The 27,281-nt window shown below is 44.2% G+C and overlaps 1 protein-coding gene across 3 annotated transcripts in view; it reads right to left on the bottom strand.

The window, feature by feature from the left end:
• The window catches only part of LOC134397484 (uncharacterized), a 126,379-nt gene that overhangs the window by 74,175 nt on the left and 24,923 nt on the right, over window positions 1-27,281 (bottom strand). For 2 of the 3 annotated variants that reach the window (XR_010025368.1, XM_063124176.1), the window contains exon 4: window positions 14,570-14,623. The exons of the other annotated variant lie outside the window; for it this stretch is intronic. Coding sequence is in view for 1 of the 2 variants with exons in the window: in XM_063124176.1 (XP_062980246.1) it covers window positions 14,570-14,623 (54 nt within the window). In the remaining variant the exon portion in view is untranslated. The remainder of the gene's footprint in view (window positions 1-14,569; window positions 14,624-27,281) is intronic. 3 annotated transcript variants of the gene reach the window in all.

The following is a 27,281-nucleotide window of genomic DNA, read 5'->3' as shown; positions in this document are numbered from 1 at the left end:
TTCAGATGAAGGATTCTGTCAGAATATCTAGAGCTGAAAAATGACTCAACCCAGAAGATTAGCACAGAGTCCTTTGGAGAGCAAGCAAAGGGCAAGGTCACTTATGTGCCAAAGACACCTCATTTCAACATAGGCAAGTTGGATGTATGGAATTAAAAGGCCTGTGGTTTCATTGTCTGAGTTTGCACAATACGCTAACCCACACTCAGTGGTTAAGTGTGGGCTGTTGTCAATCCATGGGTTATCACATTGTCTGACCCCAGGATGCTTTCTGCAGGGTAGCTTGTTAATCATGCAGTGTGGTTTATTTTTCTTGAACAAGCCACCTTCAGAACCCATGGTTTGTTGTTGGGTTGTTCAGGCTTGTGTTAACAAGCCACACTGCACGGTAGACAAATCACCCTGCAGAAAATGTCCTGGGGTCAGACAACACGCTAACCCACAGTTCCACAAACAACCCACAGTTGAACAAACAACCTACATTCAAGCACCAAGTGTGGGGTAACACGTTGTGTGAATAGCCCCATTGAGTCCTTAACATCTTCAGAGTTTGCAAAGCAAAGCTTTTCAGCTCATGCTAATCTTTAGATGCCAGTTCCCAATTCCTTTAGTGTTCCACTGAAACCACCATAGGAACATCTATCCAGCTCAGCACTATCTACACTAACTAGCAGCAGTCGCAAGGCTGTATCTCAGTGGTAAAGCACATATAAAAAAGGTCTCAGGTTCCCAGGTTCATCTCCACGACATCTCCAGGTAGTCCCGGGAAAGACTCCTGTCTGAAACCAAGGAAAGCTGCTGTCGGTCATGTAGACAAAAACTGAGCTAAATGGACCAAAGTTTTGGCTTAGTATAAAGCAGCTACCTAGGGTCTGAAATCTGGAGATGCCAGCAACTGAACCTGGGAACCTTTTGCAAGCACAACATGCACTCTCTACCAATGAGCTGCCATACTTCAGTAGCACCAGCATTTCCACCAACACAAGCACATGTCACTTTGAAGGGGTGTTGTTCGTACATGTGCTTATAAGACTTTATAGCCTTCATATCCAATGCAAATCAGATGCTAGCCTCACGATCTACAGCATGTGGAATGAATGGCTGCCTTATGGAGTTAATGTGTAGTGTGTGATGTGTGTGCGTGTGTGTGCAGGCATAGGACGCCCTGTAATTTACATTAGCTCCAGGCACTGCAATTCCACACAGCTAAGCAATCCAACATAGACAATATTATCCATTTAGAAAGAACCAAAATTAAAAAGAACAAAGTGCATCTTTATCATCTGGGTATAAATCAAGGCTGTTGGCATGGGCACTACACATGCCGACACAGGGCTCTTGCCTCTGGAGAAAATGCTTTTACTGGTGGAGTCCAATAAGTATCATGGGTGTTTCATAGAGCAAAGGGATTAATCAAAAGGGTAACCAGATTCCCACAAACATCAGAAAGAAAGCGGAACACAGGCACTCCGCAGACAAACTGACTAAGGTAAGGAAAGTAATAGCACCCCCCTTGCTCAATCTCTGGATGAAATCCCTTCCTGTTACCGCCCCCAAGTAGACTGAAAAACACTGATGTGACCTTCTGCACTCCTCTGGCAGCATGGCCTTTCACTCCATTCCTGCATTTCATTTATTGCTAACAAAGTCCCAAAACTCCTAAAGACGCCTGGGCACACATAGCTAATACTGAAAAATGACATTTGATTTCTACCGCCAGCCCCCCCCCCCCCCAACCCTAAACCACAGAAATCTAATAGCTACTTCAATGGAGAAATAAGCCATGAAAATCAACCCTTGTACTCAGCAAATCAATGAAGTGCCCCCAAATATCTGGACCTTGCATGGAGCATATCCGGACACAGATGTGTCTATGGACAGTTAGCAAGAGCACTTTGGCTCTTGCATATAGCACATATGGACAGTTATGTCTGCTCTAACAAAAGGCTTTTCTACACGATGAGGTATTTAGTGTGTGTAAGAAAGAGTGATTTCCTGTTGTGTAATTTCACTATTCTGCTATAACACAGTGCCACCTAGAGGTTATTTAGTGAAAAAGCAAGAAAAGAAATGCTCCTCGTGTATTACTCGAATCTCAATTCTGTGACAAGTAGATACAGCAGATTAACAGCCTTGTGTAGAAAAGCTCAAAGTCAGTTAGAGAACAAAGGATTCCATGTACCCTATTTCTTCGATTCTAAGACGCATTTTTCCCCCATATAAACATCTCTAAAAATGGGGTGCGTCTTAGAATCGCGGGTATGTCTTAGGGTTTTTATTTCTGTTGGTGGTACTGAAATTAGTGTGCGTCTTACAATCAACGGCGTCTTACAATCGAAGAAATACGGTACTCCGTCGACATTGCTGTCTACTCAAACAGGCAAAATTTTTTTGCTAAAAAGCATATAACAGCACAAAAAACAGAAAAGCAATGTTTGTAATAGGTGCCAAAGAAGGGGAATAGGCAAACCAATACAATTGTAATATAATAACGTGACAAATTAAGCAAAGACGGTAATTAACACAAGGTAATTAAACAAGCATGCAAAAAACACTCAGTTCCCCGCCCCCTCTACTCAAACATACAGGATAAAATATACATGCTCATGGACTATCCTTTACACTTTAGGAAATGCATTGCTATCCTAAGTCAGGTGAAGAATCATAGAGTTAGAAGGGACCTCAAAGTTCATCTAGTACGACTTCCTGCTGATGCAAGAAATTCAGTGCTAGGGTTTCCCTGATCGGTGACCATCCAGTCTCTGCTTAAAAACCTCCAACAAGGAAATCTCCACCATCTTCCATGGCAACCTATTTCACTGTGAAACAGCTCAGGAATTTCTTCCTAATATTTAGCCTAAATCCCCTTTCCTGTAATTTGAACCTGTTAGGCAGGTCCTACCCTCTGAAGCAACAGAGAACAAATTTGTTTCAGCATCTACCTGATAGTCCTACAAATATTTGAAGATGGTTATTACACCACCTCTTAATTGTCTCTTCCGCAGACTGCACAAACCCAGCTCTGTCAATCTTTCCTTGCAAGACTTTGTCTCAAAGCTGCTTGCTATCTCCATTGCTCTCCCTTCAAGCTTTGTAGCAAGTTTAGTCTACAAACTGGATCATGGAAAGATGGAAACCCATGACATTTTAGCAGAGTTCCACCAATCTATATCAACGCTCACCAAAAATCGGGCCCATGAGGACTGAACTCATCAAGGAGATGGTGCATCTCTTCCAGTCTGATATCCTAAACACATTTCTCAGCAATTCCTCACCCTATCCATCCAGTCATTTCACTTCCTACATAACTTTATTTCAGTTCAAACCTGAGTTTCCTAATCACTCAAATGACTTCTTCTGTTCTCCTTTCCTGCACAAGCCTATAACTCCCTTCTTCGAGCACTTCAAAACACCCACTCCCTCAGCTTTTATGATCTTCCTTGTATAAATCTACATCTTCTGCAAAGCCTTATAAACAAGGAATACACTCAGCTGAATTTGCTCTTTTCTTCTTCCTCCTCTTTCCTCCATCCAGCTACTTTGCCTTGATATGGTAGTATCTGGAAAGGACTTACTAAAAATAGACACATTTAACCCATTTGAACACATGCCTGTCTGTATAAGAGGGATCACTACCAAATAAACTCAACTAAGGCCCAAGCTTTATGTGCCATTATACCTTTAAGTGCCCCGCAAGTAGGATCCTGCTCCTTGAAACTTCAACCAACACTTTGATGATACAAATACACAGATAGGATTTCCTTCTCTGAATCCAGAGAAGAACAAGTCTGAGATCACCACCTATTTCCTGTTTCCACAGATGTTACTCTTCATATTTCCCATTTGTGCAATGTCTAATAGCATACAAACCTTGGGGAACTGTAATTTTGTGAAGAGGTTGAGAAATTGTGCTGAGATGTCTCCAAGAACTACCACCTCCACCAGGGGCTCTCAGAGAAAGTGGGATAGTATCATTATATAGTTTTGCCACTAGCTGACACTGGATTTAGTTGTACAGGGGTAGAGTTAAGAGTTTCCTGAGTTTGTTGTGTTCTTTGGGAGAGAGGCAATAACATTCTTCTCTAACTTCCTGACTGATATAAGCCTTCCATCACAGGAGATAGCCACAGCAGCTGAATTGGTTTAATATGTTTGTAGTGCCAACATGTTTTGTTCCCTTCTTCCAAATATGGGTTCCAAGCAACTAGACAGACTACACCCTCTAAGGAAAACATATTCAACTGGTTAAGACTAACATTATGAAAACTATTTTGACCTTTGGAGCTCAAGGTAGGGGAAGGGAGAAGAGGAGGAGAGAGAAAGTAACACAATTATACTGGATGTCAAGAGCTTAACTTAAAATTCTGTGCAACTGTTGTTTAGCACATAGTTTTGTGGTCATAGGGACTCCAAATAAATGTCATTTACCTCTTGGTTTCTCAAGCACTAACGTAGCAATCCTTACTTAGAGCTTTGCTTCTAAACAGAATTCCTTCAATAACTATTATATAAATAATCAGGATTTTGAATACTGATGTTTCCTTGGACACAGTTTACAGAACCAAATTCTGGAAGTGTTTTTTGTTTTTTGCTAAATGATGCAAGGCTCTCACTTGTCTGTAATTCCTTGGTCTCATGGTGCATCTGTACTAGAACCCTCAAAGCAAAATCTTTACTCCATGTACTCCGTGGTGTACATAGGACTTATCCATTTTTGCTGTTTTCCCATTGCCCATAGCAAAACTATTTGCCACTACACTTGTGCTAATGCAAATAGTTTGCCCATAGCATACATACCTCCAGAGATATCATTTAACAAGGGATTTGTACCAGGTGAAGCCAAGTAGATATGAACATAATTTAAACCAGTGATTCCCATCATGTTGACAATGACTTTTTTTTTTGAGGTGAAGTTATCTAGTAAGTAAATGGACACACAACACTGCATTCCCTTCTACATTTGTGGAGACATTTGTCTCCATGCTTGACTGAAATTGTTGAAAAGGGTCTTTAGAAATAGGTTGACATTCATTTATAAAATTGTATTAGCACCCTGTTGCAATTCTCTTAGACATAGGGCCCGTTCAGAAGACACCTTAAACCATGGCTTTAACCACAGTGGTTAAGCCAGAAAGCCAGGCCATGTTCAGAAGACACCTTAAACCATGGCTTTAACCACAGCGAATAAGGCTTTTTTGCTTTAAAGCTGTGGTTTAAGGTGTCTTCTGAACACAGCCTGGATTTCTGGCTTAACCACCGTGGTTAAAGCCATGGTTTAAGGTGTCTTCTGAATGGGGCCACAATCTGAGATCGCAAATCTGTCAAGTAGCTCTGTTGCTGATCGCAACTGAGCAAACTCAAACAGTGCTTCCAGACAATGCTTTTATTGTGCGACCGCCCAGTCTCATTCATCAAATTTTATGGGGCAGGGCATGGGGGTGGGTGGGTTCCAGTTCAAATGTCTTGCATTAGTAATCCGCCCATGTTTTCCCACTGCTGTTTCCATCTTATTTTCTTTACAGAAAACATCCATTAAGGAGGAAAGGATGGAACATCTGCACAATGTCTTTGGATTTCAGCACACAACCCGGCATCTTTTGCCTGGGCAGCCGGCATAACTGGGGAAGAGCTTGCAACTAGCCAGTAGGATTTTAAGGGCGCAAACCCACGCAAGGCTGGCTGAGGAATGCTAGAAATCGTAGGACTTTTTTCTGTCTAAACTTGCACAGGGTTGCACCTTAAATCAACTGAACTCAATATCAATTACTTAAAGAATGCTTACAGAAATTAAGAAGGGCTACATTACAGAGTGGGAAAATGAAAAAGGCAGAAACCACCAGATGCAGAAGATCATCTATTGTCAAGCGGATTCCTAGCACATTTCATGCAGGTATATCCTTTCTCTTGGAAAGTACATGGAGAAGATTACCTTCATATCTTAAACCTAACTCCTCCTCCAGATCACAACACAGTAGAACATTTCTTCTATCACATGTTGCAATTCTACTCTAGCATTGCTGATTATGGAAATGCTACCTTGTAACTAGTTTTCTTACTTACTGAAAGGAGATACTGAAAGGATTATTGCCATTCATATCCAACCCCAACCCCAACCCCACTTTACTAGCAAAAGCATCACTTCTGTCCCTTGTTGCACAGGTCAAAGTAAAGACAACCTACGTCTGTATCAGAGGGGTTATTTCAATAGAGAAAGGAAGAGATTTGGAAGAGGAAAGAGGATGCAGACTGAGTAAGGTCCAATTTTTGGAGCAAAGTTAGAACAGTATGATCTCTATATCAGCACGTGGATGATGCAAGTTTCCAATAAAGTGATAGCCGGACAGTTTAAAGAACACCAGGAGTGGAATCCTTCTCCCTACACTTCCCTCCCAATCCCAATCCCAATCACCACTCCCACACACAGAGCCCTGCTTCTTCTTATTTATCTTTTCCTAGTGAGGCTGCGAAGTAACACACACAGGGAGAAAAATGGCCGAGAAGTTTCAGGAGGAGGGGAAATACAAGCAGGGACAGGGTTTCAGGGCAGTCTAAAATTCAAATGCCTATAGTGGCCCTTCAGGCGACTGAAAGAAGAATTAAGGAGGGAATTCAACCCAAGGCTCTGGGGCAAATCGCAAGAGCTGATCATATCTTGGTAAGAAATCATCCTTCTAAAACCCCCAAAATACAAATAGAAAATAACTAATCTACACAATAAAATAAGCAATAACACAATGAAACTGTAGGGATCTTACAGCCAAATCTCGGGGTACATCTTGACGAGCCGAAAGACCTGGGTGGATCCACAGGTCACTGCTGCCACTGCGGATGATGCAGCCACCATTGCAAAGCCATCTGAGAGCATTCCCCTGAAGCCCCAGTATTAAAAAGGCTACATACCCCGACCGTTTCCGCTTGCTGCAAGGCAACGACGGAATCTGCCGTCTGTCACCTTGATCCGGAGCTGCGTCGGGGGCATGCCCCAACCGATACCCACCCCTGATTGGTCGCATCAGCTGGACAGGGACAGGGGGCAGGCCAGCGAGCATACCTCCCTGGAACATGGCATTAAAAGAAAATGTTTTTTTTAAAAAAAATAATGAAATGTAGCAAGGACCTCGCTGGACCTCCAAACCTGGACAGGCAAACAAAATTACTTTAAAAAAAAGAAAGAAACCAAAGCAGGGCGTGGAGAGGAGGCAATCCGCCTCGTTATAACTGTGAAGCTTCGCAGTTAAACACATTTTAAAAGGGGGTCGGGGAAAGGGAAGAGGGTGATCCAATGAGCCTCTGTCTTGCTGGGCCTCCAAACCTGCCCAGGGGGGAAAAAAGACTTTTTTAAAAAAAAGCTAAGACAGGCACAGGGAGAGGGGGTGGTCCACCTCCTTGCCTCCCCCAAACTGCGAAGGTTCGCAGTTAAACAAACGCAAAGGAGCGCTAATGCAGGGGTCCCAGGGCTGGTGGTCCCAATGCGCTGCCGTCAAGATACCCCCACAGATAACACAAGGCCATGCTCTGTCAACCACCAGACAATCACTGTCCCTTACTATCAAACAAAGTAGCATCCATCCCTACTTCAGTTCCTCCTAACCTGCACAACTAATCTATATCTGATTATACGCACTGCGTACCCATGAATTCATCCTGTACTCAACAACGAAATGATTAGGGGAAATGATGTATAAACATCGACCAGAAGATGAGTGCAGGTCACTATATGCATCTAAGGACATTTTCAGACATCCGTGTAATAGTTCCAAAACAAAAAATGAGAAGTCAATGTACCTCAAAGAAAGGGTCCATTGAATTGCAAGGGCTTAAAGACCTTTGGGTGCAACAATAATGGTGCTGCCCACCCTGATTCTGCTAGGTTACGTCGACTAACGGCTACTGGAGTTGGATTGTCAGGAAGCATCCTGATCAGATACACAGCAACCCTCCATCATCATGAGCAGCATCAGGCCAATAGATAGACCAAGACAGGCATCTTCTGAGCAAAAAAGGTAGGAACTGCTATCCTGTTAGATTAAAGTTCCATTTTATTTACTCTGGAAAGTGTAACCAAGGTCAGATCTACACTAAGCAGGGTATAACACTTTGAAAATGTTTTGAAAGCGGTATCCGGAGTGTGTCCTGGGCCCAAACAGTTGTCCAAACCATTATAGACTGTTATAAACTAGTTATGTAGATCCTGTCCAGAACTAAAGATTCTACAACAGGTTGCTTTGAGACCAAGAAGAGCACAAATGGGATAAGAACATCTCTGTCCTTCTAGCCCATGGATGGACAACATGTGGCCCTCTAGTTGTTGATGGCCTGCAACTGCCATCTGCCCATAGCCAGTTTTCGATTCCCTCAGTTCAGGCAATCACAAGAAGGAATGGCCACTGTAAAGTACAGCAGGAGCAGGCAAAACAGTTTGTCACTAAAAGCTACCGAGAAAGAACAACACACACACAAAAGCTCCTCGTTTATTTGTGCACTTCATCTGCTGCAAGACACTAATTACCATTTGCTGGCACTTATCTGGCACCCTGCATTATATGAAAGCAAAGAGGCCACTGTCTCATCAGTTTAGACTATGGGCCAGTGTCATCCAACCGGAAAACATAATAATAATAATAATAATAATAATAATAATAATAATAATAATAATAATAATAATTTATTACCCACCTCTTCCTCTGGATCAAGGTGGGGAACATTAAAAACAATATAATACATAAAACTGGTTAAAAGAGCATATAAAACCTATACAATATTAAAATAACAATCACAACATCTTAACATTCTTAGGTTTAAAATTCATCTGGGTAGGCCTGCCGTGAGAGACTAGTCTTTATTATTTATTATTTATTACATTTATATACCGCCCCACAGCCGAAGCTCTCTGGGCGGTTTATCACTGTCTTAAACTCAGAGAGAGTATTAAATTGACAAATCTCCTCCAGCAGGCCATTCCACATTCTGGGGGCAGCAAAAGAAGACAACCACATTAACAAAGATTTAAAATTTGCAGTATTATTATTATTATTATTATTATTATTATTATTATTATTATAATATTGTAAGTTGCCTTCAGTCTATTTTTGAGAAAGGTGTCTAAGAAAATTATTAATAATATAAAAAAAAATACTTTGACACCCTTCTAAAATAAAGACTCACGGCGACTTACAATAGATTGAGAACATACAAAATTTAAATAACTGCAGCACTGATCTATTAAAATGCAACCACCCCATAATACATCAGTGACAACCATAAACGATTTGACTGATGCATTAAAGCACCCCATCACATGCCATCAAATGCACAGAAATAGAGAAAAGTCTTAACCTGGTATCAAAAATAGGGAAGCCACTTTTGTTGCCCTCTCATCACCACATCATCCCAAATCTATTTTATCTGCATATTTTCACGAGAGCTAGACACTTAAGAGAATATAGGTCTGGAAGTTGAGAGTCTCGAAGTACCTCTATATCGTGCACGTCTGTAATATGTCTAGAGTATTTCTGTTCTCAAGAGCGCAAGAAAAAAATCCCCATTTGCTAGAGGCCTAAAAAGTTAATCTTGATTTTAGTTCAGGGAACCAGGAAACTGAAAAAGATTACAAGTATAGGGTTCCAGCTTTGGGCAAAATAGTGACCCTTTAGGGCGTACAATTTCCTGTCAAGAATGCGTGGTGCATTTTAACTCATTGTAGATGTTGAGCCACTAAATACAATCAACTTAAATACTGGTGCTTTGTGAAAAACTGTTCAGATGCTCTGTTGCTTCAAAATATTAAACATGATGTTATGAAAACGCTGCACTGCACAGACATGTATTCCTAGATTGAAAATCCCCAATCCTCCTCTTGCCTCTTCTTGTTTTTCTTAAGGGGACAAACATTTTTTGATAGACCATTTCTCTGTAAATGACATAAATCAGCTACTTTAACATGGCAGACATTTTCTTTCCCATACATGGTTACCCTCTGGTACTGAATAATAATTCTAATTCATTTTAAGAATATTGTTTACTGTCTGTCACTAAGAACAAACCACTTGACTTAATTATTCAGAAATAGCTGGGTCTTGAACATGCATACAATGTTTTCTGGAATGCCCCAGTGATCTAACAGAACAAAAACGCTATACGCCATTGATCAAAACTGAGTCACAAAGAACAGTGATGAAGTTTTAGAAGAATGAGCTTTGCAACAGCTGGATACATGAAAAGAAAAACTATTGACAGATGTAGTTGAAATAGGGTGACCATATGACTGGACTTGCCTGGGTTTTGGGTGACAAATCCGGGAGGGGAAATCCGGATTTTTCCAACCTTCCCCAGCCAAAGGGCAGCTCTAGTGGGAATTAACAAAAATGCTTATAACTCCGTCATTTTTAAAGATAAAGACATGAAACTTGGTACGATGGTAGCTCTTAGGTAGGGCTTTAGTCATAGCAAATTTGAAACAGATCCATTCATCCATTGAATTTTTAGGATTTTTTTTAAAATTGAGGTTTTAAAATTATTATTTTTAAATCGTCATTTTTAAAGATAAAGACATGAAACCTTGCACCATGATAGGCTTTAGGTAGAGCTTTAGCCACACCAAATTTGAAACAGATCTGTTCTTCCATTGTTTTTTTAGGATTTTTTTAAAAGTTCAGAGTTTTAAAAAAAAATTTAAAAACTGTTGGAGCCATATCCTTCAAACTCAGGTTGTCAAACCTCCTCTTTGGGGTGTTGCACACTGAGCAGTTTCAGCCCTTGGCACTAAGCGGATCTCCAGTCTTTAGGTAAGAAGTCCTGGGCAAGCAGGGCACCTTTCCTGTTGCAGATTTGGTGGGCAGTCGGGTACCTGGAGCTCAGCAGAGGCAAGGCATCCACAAATCAAAATGTGGGAAAGGAGAGGTCAGTCAAAGCCACCCACAGGGCAAAACAGAATGGGCCAGAGGCCTTTTTCTCAAATTTCCACATAATGGGTGATGAAGGGTCATCTTTAGAGAAAAACTCTCACAACCAACAGTAAGGTGCCAGTCGAGAGAGAGGCTCTCTTCTTTGCGGTTGCCCTGTTGTGGCGAATGTTGGAGCCTGGCATATCATTGCTTTGCTTCAATACCACTTCCCTTCCACTTCACTTTGTATACTTGTGAGCTAGGCTCTGATTGCACTGCTGGGATGCAATGCAGAACATTTGAAGTGCATACCAGAGAAAGATTTGTGGCTTTGGCTGGCTGGCATATCTCTTAGAGACAGAGTTAGACTAAAGACACAACTCAGAGATGGCTGTAGCTGAGCCCTGAGAGGCTGCTGTACCACACAGAGCCTTTTTAGGAGTGTCTCAGAGTCCAGTTTTGGCGCAGACAGAGGCGACTGGCGGTGGAGTTTTTTTAAAAAAAACAAGAGTCACCAGATGCAACCAAGCTATAAGCTATTGCCCTACCCCCAGCCACAGGATACAAGTACACAGCCTGGCTGGACCGTTGGGAGACTTTGGCAGAGTGAGGGGTGGGTGGGGGATTATTTGAGGCTGGAAATGTTGGCAGGCTGGCATAAGGCAGAGAGAGGCTTAAGGCAACCCAGATGCACCTGTAGCTTGGTCCTGAGGCTGGCTTGCCACACAGAGTGTTTTAAGAGTGCATCAAAGTTGTGCAAGAGGAGAGGAGGTGGAGGTGGCTGGTGGCAGAGATTTTTAAAGTATTGGGCAAAAGGCAGGATATGATGATGATGATGTAAGAGTCACCAGACATGACCAAGCAATAACCTACAATAAGCAATATCCCAAGCCACAAGTGTGCAGCCTAGCTGGACCATTGGGAGACTTTGGGGGGGAGAGAGAGAGATTGTTTGAGGCTGGAGGCTTTGGTTTGTCTGCAATGACTCAGAGTGAGAGACAACAGAGGCTGCACAAACAACCCAGAGACATCTATTGTAACTTAGCCTCATGGTGCTGGCATGAAACGCAGGGCATTAGGAAGAGGGTCTCAGAGTCGCATGTTTGTGCAGGAAGTAGACAGGAGTTCGAAGTCTGGATGTGTGCAATGGTGCCAACACACAAGCCTTGAGAAGCTAATGTATATAAGTGAGAAGTGTGAATGGGCAAAGTAGTGTTCACTGCCACAACACCCACCCTAATGTTAGAGTAGAGAAACTTGTGACAATTATACACAAGCTTTTTTTAAAAAAAATGAAATTAAAAAAAGACAGCCGTTTGGCCGCCACTAGCAAACCCTGTTAACAACAACAGCAGCTTGCAATGAGTGAAGATACAGTCAGAAAAGATATTTGAGGGAAGGGGAGAATGTGACACACAGAGTATAGCAAAAGCTTCAAAGTACAGCAAAATCTACAAAAGTAGGAGTGAGTGAAGTTAATTTCAGATACATTGAATCTCTCACTTGTTCTTCATTTCAGTGATTTTAACATTAAGATGTTATGTAGAACAGATTTGTCTTAAATGTGTGCTGTAAAATCAGACATGTGACCAAGGCTATGTTCAGGTGGGCACGCCTCCTTGGTGCTGGACATGCCCCCTTGGGGGGCAACCATGTTGTCCTCCTTTTTGGTTTCCAAAATATGGTCACCCTAGTTGAAATAAAGCAACCAAAATTGTATGGAGCAACAAGCAAACCTTTTAACACTAATATCATGTCTCAGTCTTGATACACAGTTGCCAGCTGAATCACACATACAAAATTATCCTGACTGCCCATCACCCAAAATATCCAGCTGAAGATTTTTTTGCTTCCATCTCTGCTTGCTCTGATCATCAACCTCACTATGGACAAAAGAAGAAGCTGGAGCAGCCTTCCTCAACCTGGTGTCCTCAAGGAGTTTTGGACTTCAGGTCCCATCAGCCCCAGCCAGTATGGCTAATGTTCAGGAATGCTGGGAACTGTAGTCCCAAAAACCTGGAGAACACCTGGTTGGAGAGGGATGAGCAAGAGTGCTAGAAAGAAAGGTCTTTTGTGATGATCAGTGGCCCAGTTTGCACGTTATGAGAAACTGTAGCTTCTTGCTATGTGTAAACCTGGCAGGGGTGGATTGTTGGGGTGGTTGACAAGACACCTGCAACCTTAAAACAGACCATGGGTTCAGGGCGGCTTGTCAAGCACCCCAACAACTCACCTGCGACGGGATCTCAAGTAACAAGAAGCTGTGGCAGCAGAGTCTTGGTTTGCGAACCTGGCACCCGTGGGCACCACAACCCACCTTGGCTAATAAGCCAGGGTGGGCTGCGATGACTGTGTGAACCAGGTCAGCATATCAGGGCTGGTTCAAATGATTGTAGGGCGGTTAATAAGCTACGGTGGCTTATTAAACACCCTGTGTGTGCTAGCTGCGTGCCAGCTGATCTATCTAATCACCTTTGCCAGATGCAGCTTGTTGTGACATCCGAACCCAGCAAGGGTGGGTGACTGGGGTGCTTAACAAACCACCCACAGGAAGAATAGACTCAGGATGAAGAAAACAATTATACTGATGAAAAGTCCAACATGTGTCAGCCTCTTTCTTTATTAGGTCTTCTTCAAATAGATGCAGAGATTTATTTATTTTTTACAACAGACTGGTGCTTTAAACACTGGAAACCTGACAACAGAGCTCTGGGTTGTTTGTTAACTACCCCAGCTGGGTTCAGATGTCAGAACTAACCATGCCAGGCAAGGGAAATTAGGCACATCAGCCAGCATACCATGCCCAGCATGCTAGCCCACAGATAGCCTAGCTACAGTTATCCATGCTCTGATAACCTCTCGTTTGGATTACTGCAATGCGTTATACGTGGGGCTGCCTTTGAAAATGGTCCGGAAGCTTCAGCTGGTACAAAACAGGACAGCCCATTTACTAACAGGGACTGGCCGGCGAGACCACATTACGCCAGTCCTTTTACAACTTCATTGGCTGCCAGTCCAGGTCTGGGCCCGATTCAAAGTGCTGGTATTGACATTTAAAGCCCTAAACGGTTTGGGGCCAGGTTATTTGAAGGAACGCTTCCTCCCATATGTACCTGCCCGGACCTTAAGATCATCTACAGGGGCCCTTCTCCGTGAGCCCCTGCCAAAGGAAGTGAGGCAGGTGGCTACTAGAAGGAGGGCTTTCTCCGCTGTGGCACCCCGGCTGTGGAATGAGCTCCCCAGAGAGGTCCGCCTGGCGCCTACACTGTACTCCTTTCGTTGCCAGCTGAAGACCTTTTTATTCTCTCAGTATTTTAACACTTAATTAATTTTAACTTAAATTTAAATGTTATTGTTCTAACTCTGTATTTTAATCTTATATCAATTTTGCTGCATGGTTTTATCCTGATTGTGCTTTTTATACTGTATTTTGTAATTGTGCTTTTAACATGTTGGTTGTTTTATTATGGTTTTAATTTTTGTGAACCGCCCAAAGAGCTTTGGCTATTGTGCGGTATAAAAATGTAATAAATAAATGCGAATCAGGTCTGTGCAGGAACTGGGTTTTTGCTGCTATCCAGGAAGTCACCCTAAAGACAGCACACGACTTTGCTACAAACTCAAGGAAGCTTCACTGCTTGACCTAAGAAAGGGGGAAAGAAACTGTCAAGGAATTGCCAACTTACACGGATTTTAATGATTCTCGTCTTTGTGCCACAATTCTTCTTAAACAGCATCTTCTGGGGGGGAGAAAAAAGCAGAATCCTTGGGTAAGAGCCAGCGGTATGCAAGATATAAGTACAATTGCATAATTAATTTGTAGTGTTGAACAATGCCAGAGTGCCAGAAGGGAGCCAAAAGATTAAATAAAAATTTAAAAGAACCACCACTTGAAACACTTTGGGATTAAAGAATGTTGCTGTTCCTGAAATAACGCCATAACAGGGAGTGGTTCAGCAGGACTAGTTCATTGCAGAATGAGATGGGGGAAAACACATCTGTTGAACTTCTCCCAGCCATGAAATTTTAAGAGGCACAGACATTGGCAGCCTTACTTGAGAGTTTTTGGAAACCTTAATCAGCCTTCCCCAACCTGGTGCTCTCCACATGTTTTTTGTTGACTACAACTCCCAACATTTTTGATCAATGGACATGATGGCCAGGCAGGTGGGAGCTGAAGTCCAAAACATATGGCGGACACCAGGATGAGAAAGGTTACCACTGAAGTTATGGAGCAGCAGACTATAACAGACCTTTCTCCACACCACCAGAAGATGGTGGATGTTATTATGTTTTGCAAGAAATGAAGCTCTGCAAAAGAGTGGTGGGACCACACTTAGAATACTGTGTACAGTTCACCACACCTAAAAAAAGATATTGCACAGCTGGAAAAAGTGCAGAAAAGGACAACTAAAATGATCAAGGGGCTGGAATCTCCCCTGTGAGGGAAGGTTAAAACAGCTCGGATTGTTTAGCAGGGTGTGGCAAATGTGGATAGGAAGTCAGTTTTCTCCCTCTCCCATAATACTAGAACCCAGGGTCATTCCATGAAGCTGGTTGGCAGGAGATTCAGGACCAATAAAAGGAAGTACTTCTTCACGCAGCACATAGTTAAACTATGGAATCCACTACCACAAAATGTAGGGATGGCCACCAATTTGGATGGCTTTAAACGGGGGTTGGATAAATTTCTGGAGGAGAAGGCTATCAATAGCTACTAGACCTGATGGCTATGTGCTACCTCCAATAACTGAGGCAGTAAGCCTGTGTGTACCAGCTGCTGGGGAATATGGGTTGGAGGGTGCTGTTGCACTATGTCCTGCTTGTGAGTCCTGGTAGACAGCTGGTTGGCCACTGTGTGAACAGAATGTGGACTGGATGGGCCTTGGTCTGATCCAACATGGCTCTTCTTATGTTCTTAAGGTATGGGTTCTATCTCATGAGGTAGGGGTAGGCAGGTGGGAGAGAGAAGGATCTTTAGGAAACAATACATGATCCATTTATATCATGCAGAATAACATAATTATGCACATATTATGTGTGCCCAGTTAAGTTTCCAAATTCCATCCAAGACAGCTGTCTCCTTCCTTTATCACCCACATAAAGGCACGAAGTATACAATATTTGGTGCCATTTAGTCTACAAAAACAGGCAGGGAAGGAGAACATGTTAAAGGTGTATGAAATTAGGCATGGTGTGAAGAAAGTGGACATTTTTTTCTCCCTCTCCCACCCCCATCCCCATCCAATGAAATTAAATGGTGGGAGATTCAAGAGAAATCAAGGGACTCAACAGCTTCAGCACACAGTACAAAGCTAATTATGGAATCTGCTGCCATTAATGTGGCAACAGCCACCAATACAGAATGGTTTTAAAGCGGATTAGAGATGTTCATGGAGGAGATGGCTAACTATGGCTACTGGTAATGATGGCTGTATGCTACCTCCAGAATCGGGGGCAACATGCCTGAACCAGTTCCTGCTGGGGAGTGACAGTGAGAGAGGACCATTGCATCCAGTTCCTGCTTGTGGGCTTCCCAGAGGCATCCCTGGTTGACAACTGTAGGGTGACCAGATGACCCGGAAAACCCCGGAGACCTCCGGAAAAAATGGGGATTGCCGGGGCACTGGGGCTGGGCTCCAATTTACCAAGGAAAAGGCCCACTGGATGTGTTCCTGGACTTCCTGGAGCATGTCCTCCAGCCCCCGCCCAAGCGCCAATCTGCCCTTCTCCTTGGCTGGCGCGATTGTGCTGGCCAAGGAGAAGTCCGGGATCGGCACTGGTAGGGCCTAGAACAACATGTTCCCAGACTACCAAGAATGTGTCCTTCAGTGCCCCCCACCCCTGTGTCGATCTGGCCTTCTCTTTGGTTGGCGTGATCCCGCCGGCCAAGGAGAAGGCTCAGATCGGCCCTGGGTAGATCGATGGAAGAAGCAAGAGGAAGAAGGCATAAGAAGCAAGAGGACAAAGGAAGAAGCTGGAGGACAAACAAAGAAGCAAGAGAAGCAAGTAGGAGGTAAGATTAAGGTGTGTGAGAGAGAGTGTGTGTATATGGGTGAATGGTTGTTTAGATGGTGAGATAATTTCTATTGCATTAAAAAATAACAGAGAGCAATTCTATGATCCCTGGGCAAGCCATTCTATTTATTAAATGCCTTTTCAACAGTGCTGATATTTCTTCTTCTTAACTTTAGGAATTCCGTTTGTCAAGCTTTCTGAGGACTAATGATGAAATGTATTACATACCCATTTGTAAATATAACATCTGTGAAGGCCAAGCAAGCATGAGGAATAGATCATTTTGCTTCAGGTCAGGGGACTGGATGGTATGGTCTGTGGAATCCTAATGCAAATTCTGTCGTTCTTGTATCTCTCATATTATAGGACCAACTTTACCACAAACTTGCTATTTATTTAATGCATTTCCTACCCACTTTTCAAGACAGCAGCCTTCCCAAGATAGCTTACAATATAAAACATAGCATTCAATAACAATAGAACAAGTACATAACATGCTGAATCATTTTAAGTAAATTTAACAGGCAACCAATTAAAAGAAGCCAGATCTGGAATGTGAACAAAAGCAGTATATAATAATAAAAAAGCAATGTGTATAATGAAAACATTTGGGTAAAAGCTGAAGTAAACAAACATGTTCTTAAATCCTCTTTAAAACAAAAGAGGGAGCCGGGTTTATCTCTCTTTGGAGGAAGTTCACCACTGAGAAACCCCATTTCTAGTGCCTGCCAAACCTATAGATCTTAACAGCAGGCTAGTGAGCAGGGCCTCCAACTATTAACTTAATATATGCACTGGTTTCATAGAATAGTAGAGTTGGAAGGGGCCTATAAGGCACATTAAAGCTTAACTGACAGATGGCTGTCCATCTGCCTCTCAAATTCCTCTAGTGTGAAAGAGCCCAGGGCTGGTGCTTCCATAAAGGCCACTTAGGCAGCCGCCTAGAGCGCCAAGTTCAGCACCCCCGGAAGTCGCCCTCCCACTCCCAGAGCCGCTCTGGCCGAGTGAGGGCAGCTTCTGGGTGCGCCATTTGCCCTGCTCCCCAGCGTCCCTGGCTTGGCTTCAGCTGGGTGCCCGCCCAGCAGCCGAAGCCAACCTGGGACACTGGGGGGTGGGGGCGGGCAGCTCAACGTTCTGACTTCCAGCGCGCGCCGGACATCAGAACGTGGAGCAGCCTGGCAGAGAGGGGTGACAGCCCGCAGCGCGCTGCTTACCTGCTCGGTGCCGGTGGCTCCTTCGCCCGGCGTGATTGCCACCACCGCCGCCGCCTCCTCCCCCTCCCCCGCCCGCCCTTCCCTCCGCCCATGTGGCCAGCCTCCCGCTTGCCGCTCCAACCCGGAGGACAGAGGCGAAGGGCAGCAGCCCGCATCGACGCCCCTCAATGAAACACCACCACCGCCGCTGCGTCCGGGCGGCCAGAGGAGTCGGGCGCCACGCGTAGCGCTCCTGCTGCCCAGCTCGCTCGCCTCGGGCCGGATCAGGGCACCAGCAGCCGCCCGCCTGCCAACGGTAAGCCCTGTCCCTGGCCCCGGTGAGCGGGCCATGTGGAGCGTGTGTGTGGGGGGGGATACGGTGTGTGTGTGTGTGTGTGAAAGCAGCTCACCTTGCCTAGGGCGCAAAAAAGCCTGGCACCGGCCCTGGGAGAGCCCACAACCTCCCTAGGTAATTAGTTCCATTGTCATACAGCTCTAACAGTCCGGAAATTTTTCCTGATGTCCAGCCAGAATCTGGCTTCTGTAACTTGAGACCATTATTCCGTGTCCTGCACTCTGGGATGATCAAGTCATGACCTGGACCCAAACCATTTAAGGCTTTAAAGGTCAAAACCAGAAATTTGAGTTGGGCCCAGAAATGCCCCGGCAACCATGGTCAATGGTAATGAAAACTACTGAAACTTCAAGGATTGAAAGAGTGCACTCTTCTCTGTTCATTCCTTGGCATAAGTCATCCACCAGGGTAGCCAAGACTGTTTTGTTTCCAAAATCAGGCTTAAACCCAGATTGGAGTGGATCCAAATAATCAGTCTCCTTCAAGAATGCCTCAATTTGAGAAGCTACCAGCTGCTGCAGAACCTTGCCCAAGAACAGAAGATTAGACACAGGGCCAGTAATCATCACAGGTTGTTGAATCTAACTTTGGCTTTTTTCAGGAGAGGGCTAGACACTGCCTTCTTTAGGGCAGTAGGCACCATTCCCTCCCTCAAAGAAGCATTTATTACTTCTCAAATCCAAACTGCAAGCACCACCCTGGCAGATTAAGAACCAAGATGGTAATGGATCCAGAGTGCAGGTGGTAGGCCTCAACCCTTGTCCACACCCTCAGGTTGCACACACTGAAAAGTACCGATAACAGGACTAGACAATGTCTTAGCTACAACCAGGTCCAACTCTGTCAAAAGTATGTCGTCCAAGTCAGCAGAGATGTGTTTTATCTGCAAAATGTGATGCAAATTGGTCATAGCAAGCTTTCGAGGGCTCTCCAACATGGGCTCCCAAGATTAAGCAGACATTTCTGCTGGCTTCCAATATGTGAACACAATGGGGGCAGAAAAGTAAGAGTTCTTCACCACCATCACTGCCACAGAGAGAAGGCTCCACTGTCATCATTATGCAGTTTATATCCATCTCTGTCTTAAGTGTGCATCACCTCTAATAAACACAGCATTATAAAATCCAGATATCATTGCTAATCAGCTATTTTATTGAGAGCCTATAATAAAATGGTGCCACTATTCTCAAAGTTTCATCATAGTATCTCAACATGAAATACACAGTGTTAGTACCATTCAGCAAAACCCCTCCAGTACAAACAAGATCCATCAGAAGTGGCACACCCTAACCACCCAATCCCAAGTGAATTCAGTGGCTCACAAGAGGAACTCCACAGCCAGAAACCTTCAAGTTGTCAAGAGACACGACTTCCAGCCACAAACGATTCAGCATTCAGAAGCCTCTTTAATTACAAGGCAGATTGAGCAAGATCGTTCGAACCAAAAAAAATTGACAGTGAGAAACATGAAACACCCAGTATTAACCTAGACAGCATTGCAAAATTGATTTATCCATAGGAACCAGGCCCATGAGCATTTGGAACCTTGCCTGTCAGGTTTCATACCTATATGAAGTTATTATCTTAGCAGCACACTATAAAGAAGGGGAGAGCAGATAGGTAGACCATGGTCCACTGGCCAATTTCCAATGAACTACTAACTACTAGCTGGCTGCTGGGATTCTTCCACAGAATGCTGGACTAGGTGAACTTTGGCCTGAAATGCATTTGTTATGCTCTTAACAAAGAGTGGACACTCAAGACCCCCTAACAGATTGGTTATGTCTTAAGCCAGGGGTAGGCAACTTATGGCCTTCTAGATGTTTGGGCGTCTTACTCCCATCAGCCTTAGCAAACACAGCCAGTGGTGAGGGATCTTGGGAGTTGTAGGCCAAAACAGCTGCAGAGGCACAAGTTGCCCATCCCTGAATGCTTACTCTTGCTTGGTCAATTTCAACCACCTCAGTGCAATATAGGGACTCTAGTGTGGGGGGGAATAAGTAAGACCACACAAGACAGAAAAAGGGGTTCAAGCCAAGGGAGATCTTATCAGTGGGCCCCTGGTGGTGCAAGGGCCCTGGGGAGGTGCCCAGCTATGCCTACCCTTGATGTTGCCCCTGCCTTAAGATGTCAAGAACAAAGTATGGAACCTTCTGCATGTGAAATATCTGTTCTCCCACTGAGCTGTGGTCCCTCTCCTAGTCGCTCAACAATCGTCTCTCCAAACTTGCCCCAACACCCTTATTTTAACTGCTTACATCGCATCTCAGCCCCTGACTTAGAATCATAGAATAGCAGAGTTGGAAGGGGCCTACAAGGCCATCGAGTCCAACCCCCTGCTCAATGCAGGAATCCACCCTACAGCATCCCCGACAGATGCTTGAGTATGGCTGCTAATATTATGCAATGCTGCCCCTGAGTCTTCTAGCAGAAGCTATTTATTATATCAGTGCACTTTCAGGCCACCTGCAATCTCTGAAGGGACGGGGGACCAAATTCAATGGTTCACCCCCAGAAGCTGATGAATCCAGATGGTTTTCTAAGTTCTTAGGGATTTTCCTGCAGGCTTAGCCAACAGTCCTGCCGAGGTCCTGGTCACCGCTTGGAATGAGGTGACCTGCATTATCGATAGGATTGCTCCAAAATGTCCTTGACCTAGTCATAGAGCTGTGTCAGCTCCTTGGTATTCTGAAGAGCTGAGGGTGATGAAACAGGTGTCTACATGGGAGAGAGCCTTCTCTTCAGTGGCCCCAAACCTCTGGAACAAAGTTCCATCAGAGGTCCACCATGCACCATCTTTGCAGGCCTTCAAGAAGGCCTTAAAAACATTTTATTTTACCATGGCCTTCCCATGATGTGTACTGTTATTGCTGTTCCTGCTAGTTTTAACTGCTATCTTATTGTGAACATGTTTTTATTGCTTTTAATATTTTATGTGTTTTGTTGTTGTCAGCCGCCTTGTGAGGGCCTCTGCCCTGAAAGGTGGCCAAGAAATGTTTTAAATGAATAAATAAATAAACAATCCCTACTGCTGCAAAGATCTGGTTTTGGCAGATCAAACCCCCTCTTAAGGGCACAAGAGCAGACCAGGCTGGCATTGTTTTCCTGATCAGTTGGCAACCTCAGAGGCGGGAAGAAGAACAAGATGGCTGTCCTAGCCTATGCTTGTACCAGCCTGCTTGTTGAATAAATCTCCGGGAATGTCTATAAAACAAACTTGGGCTTCATTCCCAGTGCTGCTGAAAAAAGTATGATTAGGCTGGTATTTACTGGGCAAGCTCAGGGCCTTGTGGTTCTTTCTTCTTTTAAGTCACCCCATCTCCCCATGAAAGGCTCAGTGAGATTCTGAGGAGAAGGGAGCAGATATCACCTCACAAAAGAAAAAGAAAAGACAAGGAGTGCACTGTGAAGGGAAATGACATGGAAGGTGAACAGGCTTTACCCATTCTTTTCATCCTTGCGACAAAACCAACAGCTGGTTTTGAAGCCCCAGCCCCGGTAGAGAAGACATCTCTTTCGTACCATAGAAGGCAGCCCTCCGAACTGCCTAGATCAGCCCCTGGAGGCTGCCAGGTGTGTTGCAGTGCCACTCCCCTCATGCCCAGCCAAGCATAAAGGAAGTCCTGGTTCGACACAACTGGGGGGGGGGCACTAGGTTGGGGAAGCCTGGCTCAGATTCTCAAACTCAGAGTCAGGAAGCCTAGAAAATGGGGCAGAGTTAGGGTGAGAAGAGAGAAAGACACCTGAATGGCAGTTTCAAGTTGCATGACTCTGAAAGCAAGAGAAAATGCTGTGTGTGTGTTTTAAGGAAGCAGCTGGTGGGATCCTCTTTGTGTCTTTCTGAGCTTTTCTACACGAGGCCGTTAATTGGCTGTTAATTGACTCTATCTACTTTTGGTTTCATTGCAGAATTGAGAGTCGAGCACTGTACAAGGAGTGTTTCCTTTCCTGCTTTGCCACCACATAACCTCTAGGTGGTACTGCGGTATAGCAGAATAGTGCAAATATACAAGTAGGAAACAATCTTTTATTTCACTTTCACAATTAAATGCTGCCTTCCCTGCTTTAAAATCAGCAGAATCCCCCTACCACTATCCTTCTCCTGGCATCCATCATTCATCAGGGTGACCAAAGATGTTTAAGAGAATCACAGAATTGGAAGGGAGCGCAAAGTTCCCTCTACACCTGGTCAGAAATACCACCATCTAGGTGCCAGAATTTCTGAAGCGGGGTGGAATGCCAGAATATTTATCCTCCCCTTCCCTCCCTCTTTGAGCATTGGTAGCAACCCAACCTTCATTTCAGAATTGCCACATGCCCAACTGTATAGGACAAGCAGTAGAGCTCAAAAGGTCCCCTTACATATTTGATCTGCAAATAGTAAAAGCTACTTGGATAGCAAAAATATATAATTTACCACAATGTTACCAGTTGCAAAGGATGAGGCTCAAAATGAGAAGTTCACAACCGTCCTGTTTATGGGCTATGAGAGGAAAAAACCAATACGACTTCAAAATTGATTGCACATCCTTTAAATTGAATTAACAAATCTAATCTTTCTGTCTTTCTCTGCAAGGCATAACTGCTCACAAAGCAGCAACCAAAACCACAGTATGTCAAACTGATAGTAAAAGCACCAAAGAAGGTAACAAACAACTCCCACAAAGTTACATCATGATTGATTTATTGCATTTATATTCTGCCCTTTTTCCTGCAAGGAACCCAAGGCGGTGTACATAAACCTCCTCCTCCTCCTCTTCCTCTCCATTTTATCCTCACAACAACAGCCCTGTGAGGTAGGTTGGGCTGAGAGTCTGTGACTGGCCCAGAGTCACCCAGTGAGCTTCAATGGCTGAGTGGGAACTAGAACCCGGATCTCCCAAGTCCCAGTCTAACACTCTAGCCACTATACCACACTGGCCAACTAGAAGAACATTGTTCCAAACATCATAGCATCCTTCCACAATTCTGGTCCACCAGGAGCCTCTGCTTCTTCATTGGTCAATTACCCTTTGACCATAACAGCAGCTTCCACTCATTGACTGGAACACTAGAAGGCAAGTTTACTTTCATCTGGTCACTCTAGTATAGCTCCTGTAGCTTTAACTGTTGTAATGAAGAGGAAATTTCACCAGGTACTGCATGCATATAAATGACACTGCTGAAATTCCTTTTTCTGGACAACTGTTAAAGATGCAGGAGCCCTGTCCTCCTTTCCATATCTTCACCCTAGTGGGCCACTGCAGATCCATCCTCGTCGAGACAGGCCCCAAGCAAGACCACCAGCCTGCCTGCTATTGGATATAAATGCCGGTTCACAACTCACCAATTTGTTCTAGCACTGTCAAACTGCCCATCACTTTCTAATTTTTACCATCCATTCCCTTCCCTCATGTGACTTGTCTTTTTAGTTTGTAAACCTGCCAGCAGAGCACCTTTTATGTGTCTGCTGGTGCGAGCTGCTTTGGGAGACAAAATGTATCTGAAAAGCAGGAGATTAGCGTGTAGAATCCAAGGCAGAACAGAAAGCTCACAGCCCCAACCTACATAAGAATCTGTACCGGCCTTTACCCAAATTGGCGCCGGTGGCTATGCTGGCTGCGGATGATGGGAGCTGGAGTCCAACACATCAAGGGATGTCAAAATTAGGAAGGTTTATGTACATCCCAACCAGCCCAATCAATGGTTCATATGGGGCATCTCATAAGGTAGGAAGTTTAGAAGGGTGTCTCCTGCACCCATTCCCCCCTGTTCAGTCAAAATAGTTTTTGCTGTCAGTCCTCAAAATAGTTTTTACTGTATCTATTTTCTCCAGCCAATTCCATACACCAACTTATATCAGCCAAGCTGGAGGTTCCCCCATCCATTCCTGGTCCCCTTTTATAGGGTGACCATATGAAAAGGAAGGCAGGGCTCCTGTATCTTTAACAGTTGTATCGAAAAGGGAATTTCAGCAGGTGTCCTTGTATTCATGCAGCACCTGTTTTGGACTACAATTTCCATAACCCCTGCCAATTGACTGGGCTGACCATATGAAAAGGAGGACAGGGCTCCTGTATCTTTAACAGTTGTATCGAAAAGGGAATTTCAGCAGGTGTCCTTGTATTCATGCAGCACCTGGGGAAATTCCCTCTTCATCACAACAGTTAAAGCTACAGGAGCTATACTAGAGTGACCAGATATAAGAGAGGGCAGGGCTCCTGGAGCTTTAACTGCCGTGATGAACAGGGAATTTCACCAGGTGAAATTTCACCAGGTATAAAAATGTAATAAATAAATAAATAAATAAATAAATAGGTGTTGCATGCATACTAAGGACACCTGGTGAAATTCCCTTTTCAATACAACTGTTAAAAATACAGGAGCCCTGTCCTCCTTTTCATATGGTCACCCTACCTTTTAGCAGTTTCTGTTTTGACCCAAGTGTGGAACTGAGCTTTCCATCCCTTCTTCCAACATAGGCATGAGATACAACAGTAACAGCTGCAGATTCAGATGTTAGCAGAGCAGGGATCCTATCGATCCAGCAGCACGGTTTCCACCGGCAGGTCAAGACACATCCCAAATGTCCAAGTGAGAGTAACTCCGGAAGTCCAGAGCTCCCAATCCCAAACACAACTAGGGCAGCATGCTCACTTGGGAAGGTCCCAAACGCAGTAGGGTTTAGGGTCAAGTAAACATGCGCAGGGTCTGCAAGACTTCACGCTTCACCGAGGAGAGGTTTTTTGGAGGCCTGCAAAGATGGATCGTAAATCTCGTTAGCAGAGCAGGCGCTCACTTCTGAAATTGCATTAACTTCCTGTCTCTACTCAGGCTGGGGATAACTGAAAGCAGCTGGTCCTGAAGCCATTCATTTCTACTGCGATGGTCCGGGAAGCCAGATTAGAGTACATTTGGAGAGAGAACAGAGTGATTTCTTACCTCGAAACTAGCAGATGTGGTTTCCTCGTAGCAAAATAGCCTGTTGTTATTGGGTGCCCCCCAGGGACAGCTTCTTCAGCCTGGCTATATTAAGAGTGGCCATTTCAGAAGGAAAACCAAGTTTCTTTTGCATGGACTCAAGACCCTTCCACTGAGCCAATTAAGCATTCAGGCCAAGCACTGCCTTGCAGATTAGCTAAGCAGCCATAACTTTTCTTAGCTGAACTCCAGAAGAGACATTTTGAGATGGTCTGTTCTCTCTGGACTCTTCAGAGCAGCATCTCTTTGCTCTGCTCCACTCAGGAGAGGAGTGCAGTGGTAGCACACATCAGTTTTCCCCAACCTGGTACCCTCCAGATATGCTCAATTACAACTTCCATCATCCTCTACCCACATGCACCAGGAGAGGGGGAATTGAGCACGTTTGGAGAAAGCTGGTGTTTATGCACGCAAATGGGGTGGCTGAAGCAATATTCAACCGGCTACACTTCTAAGAGAAATGGGGTACAGTGATTGGAATACTGGACTCAGATGCAAGGGGAACTTCCATCCAGACCGCCCACTCTTTCCGAGCTTAGCTTGGTATTTAAAAGATTAGAGAGGAGCCTGAAGCCCAGCATTCTGTGTAGAGTGATCAACTCTTTTCTAGCAAGGCTCTTCTGCCTTTAACAGATACAGGAATTCAGCCAGCAAAAGTTTGTTGTTGTTTTTCTGACAGGAAAGATAGGAAAAGCCATCCATGTTCAATTTCTGCATATCACATTGCTGATTCAAAGTACAGAAACCATGTCATACACAACAAGAAGGCTACCAACGGCTACCAGTACTGATGTCTACATGCTCCATTCAGTATCCGAGGCAGCATGCCTATGTACAACAGTTGCTGAGGAATATGGGCAGGAAGGTGCAGTTGCACTCATGTCCTGCTTGTGAACATAAGAAGAGCCATGCTGGATCAGACCGAGGGTCCATCTAGTCCTGCACTCTGTTCACACAGTGGCCAACCAACTATTGACCAAGGACCCACAAGCAGGACATGGTGCAACAACACCCTCCCACCCTTGTTCCCCAGCACCTGGTGTATATAGGCTTACTGCCTCTAATACTGGGGGTAGCACATAGCCATCAAAACTAATAGCCATTGATAGCCTTCTCTCCAGGATCTCCCATCGACAGCTGTTTGGCCACTATGTAAACAGAATACTGGACTAGATGAACCCTTGGTCTGATCCAGCATAGCTCTTCTTGCGTTTTTATGTTCTAAACCCTAATTCAGTATTGTAAACCCAATGCGTGTTTAGACAGAAAAAAGCCCTACAACTCCCAGCATACTCCAGCCAGTCTGGGGCATGCTGAGAGTTGTAGGCCATTTTTCCTGTCTAAACATACATAGGATTGCACCTTCAGCATGTTAAACACAAGACTAATATTTTCTCTGCTTCAAGAATACCCCCACCCCCTTCAACAATGAATGACTACTTTATGATAGCACCATTTTAAGTTGTTCCCATAGGCTTTTACTGTCACATGAGAGATTAACTGGCTGCTATCTTCACACCTGCTGCTATAGCAGCTGCACATGACCTAGCACATGGATATCAAGCAACAGAGCTGACAATAGCTTACCTGTTCACCTAAATAGATATTACTTTTGAACTAGAGTCCTATAAGTCCATTTAAGGAAAGGCTAAAATAAAAAATACCCCAACTGAAACAGTCCTGTGTAAATCATTGGTTTTGTTCAGAAAAAGGCCAATCGCAACATTAAACCAATCACAAGAAATGTAATGTTATTGGATGGTTTGAATAAACTGTCCAAGAACAGAGTAAACACTGTACAACCTAGTTCCTCCACAAAGTAATCAAAAACTAACAGAGCGAAGCGTGAGCTTTCTAGCAAACCGAAGCTCC

Source organism: Elgaria multicarinata, chromosome 4 (genome assembly GCF_023053635.1).
Source record: "Elgaria multicarinata webbii isolate HBS135686 ecotype San Diego chromosome 4, rElgMul1.1.pri, whole genome shotgun sequence".
In the NCBI taxonomy this organism is placed as follows: domain Eukaryota; kingdom Metazoa; phylum Chordata; class Lepidosauria; order Squamata; family Anguidae; genus Elgaria; species Elgaria multicarinata.
Note: the sequence above shows the minus strand (reverse complement) of the source record. Positions and strands in the feature narration are given on the sequence as shown.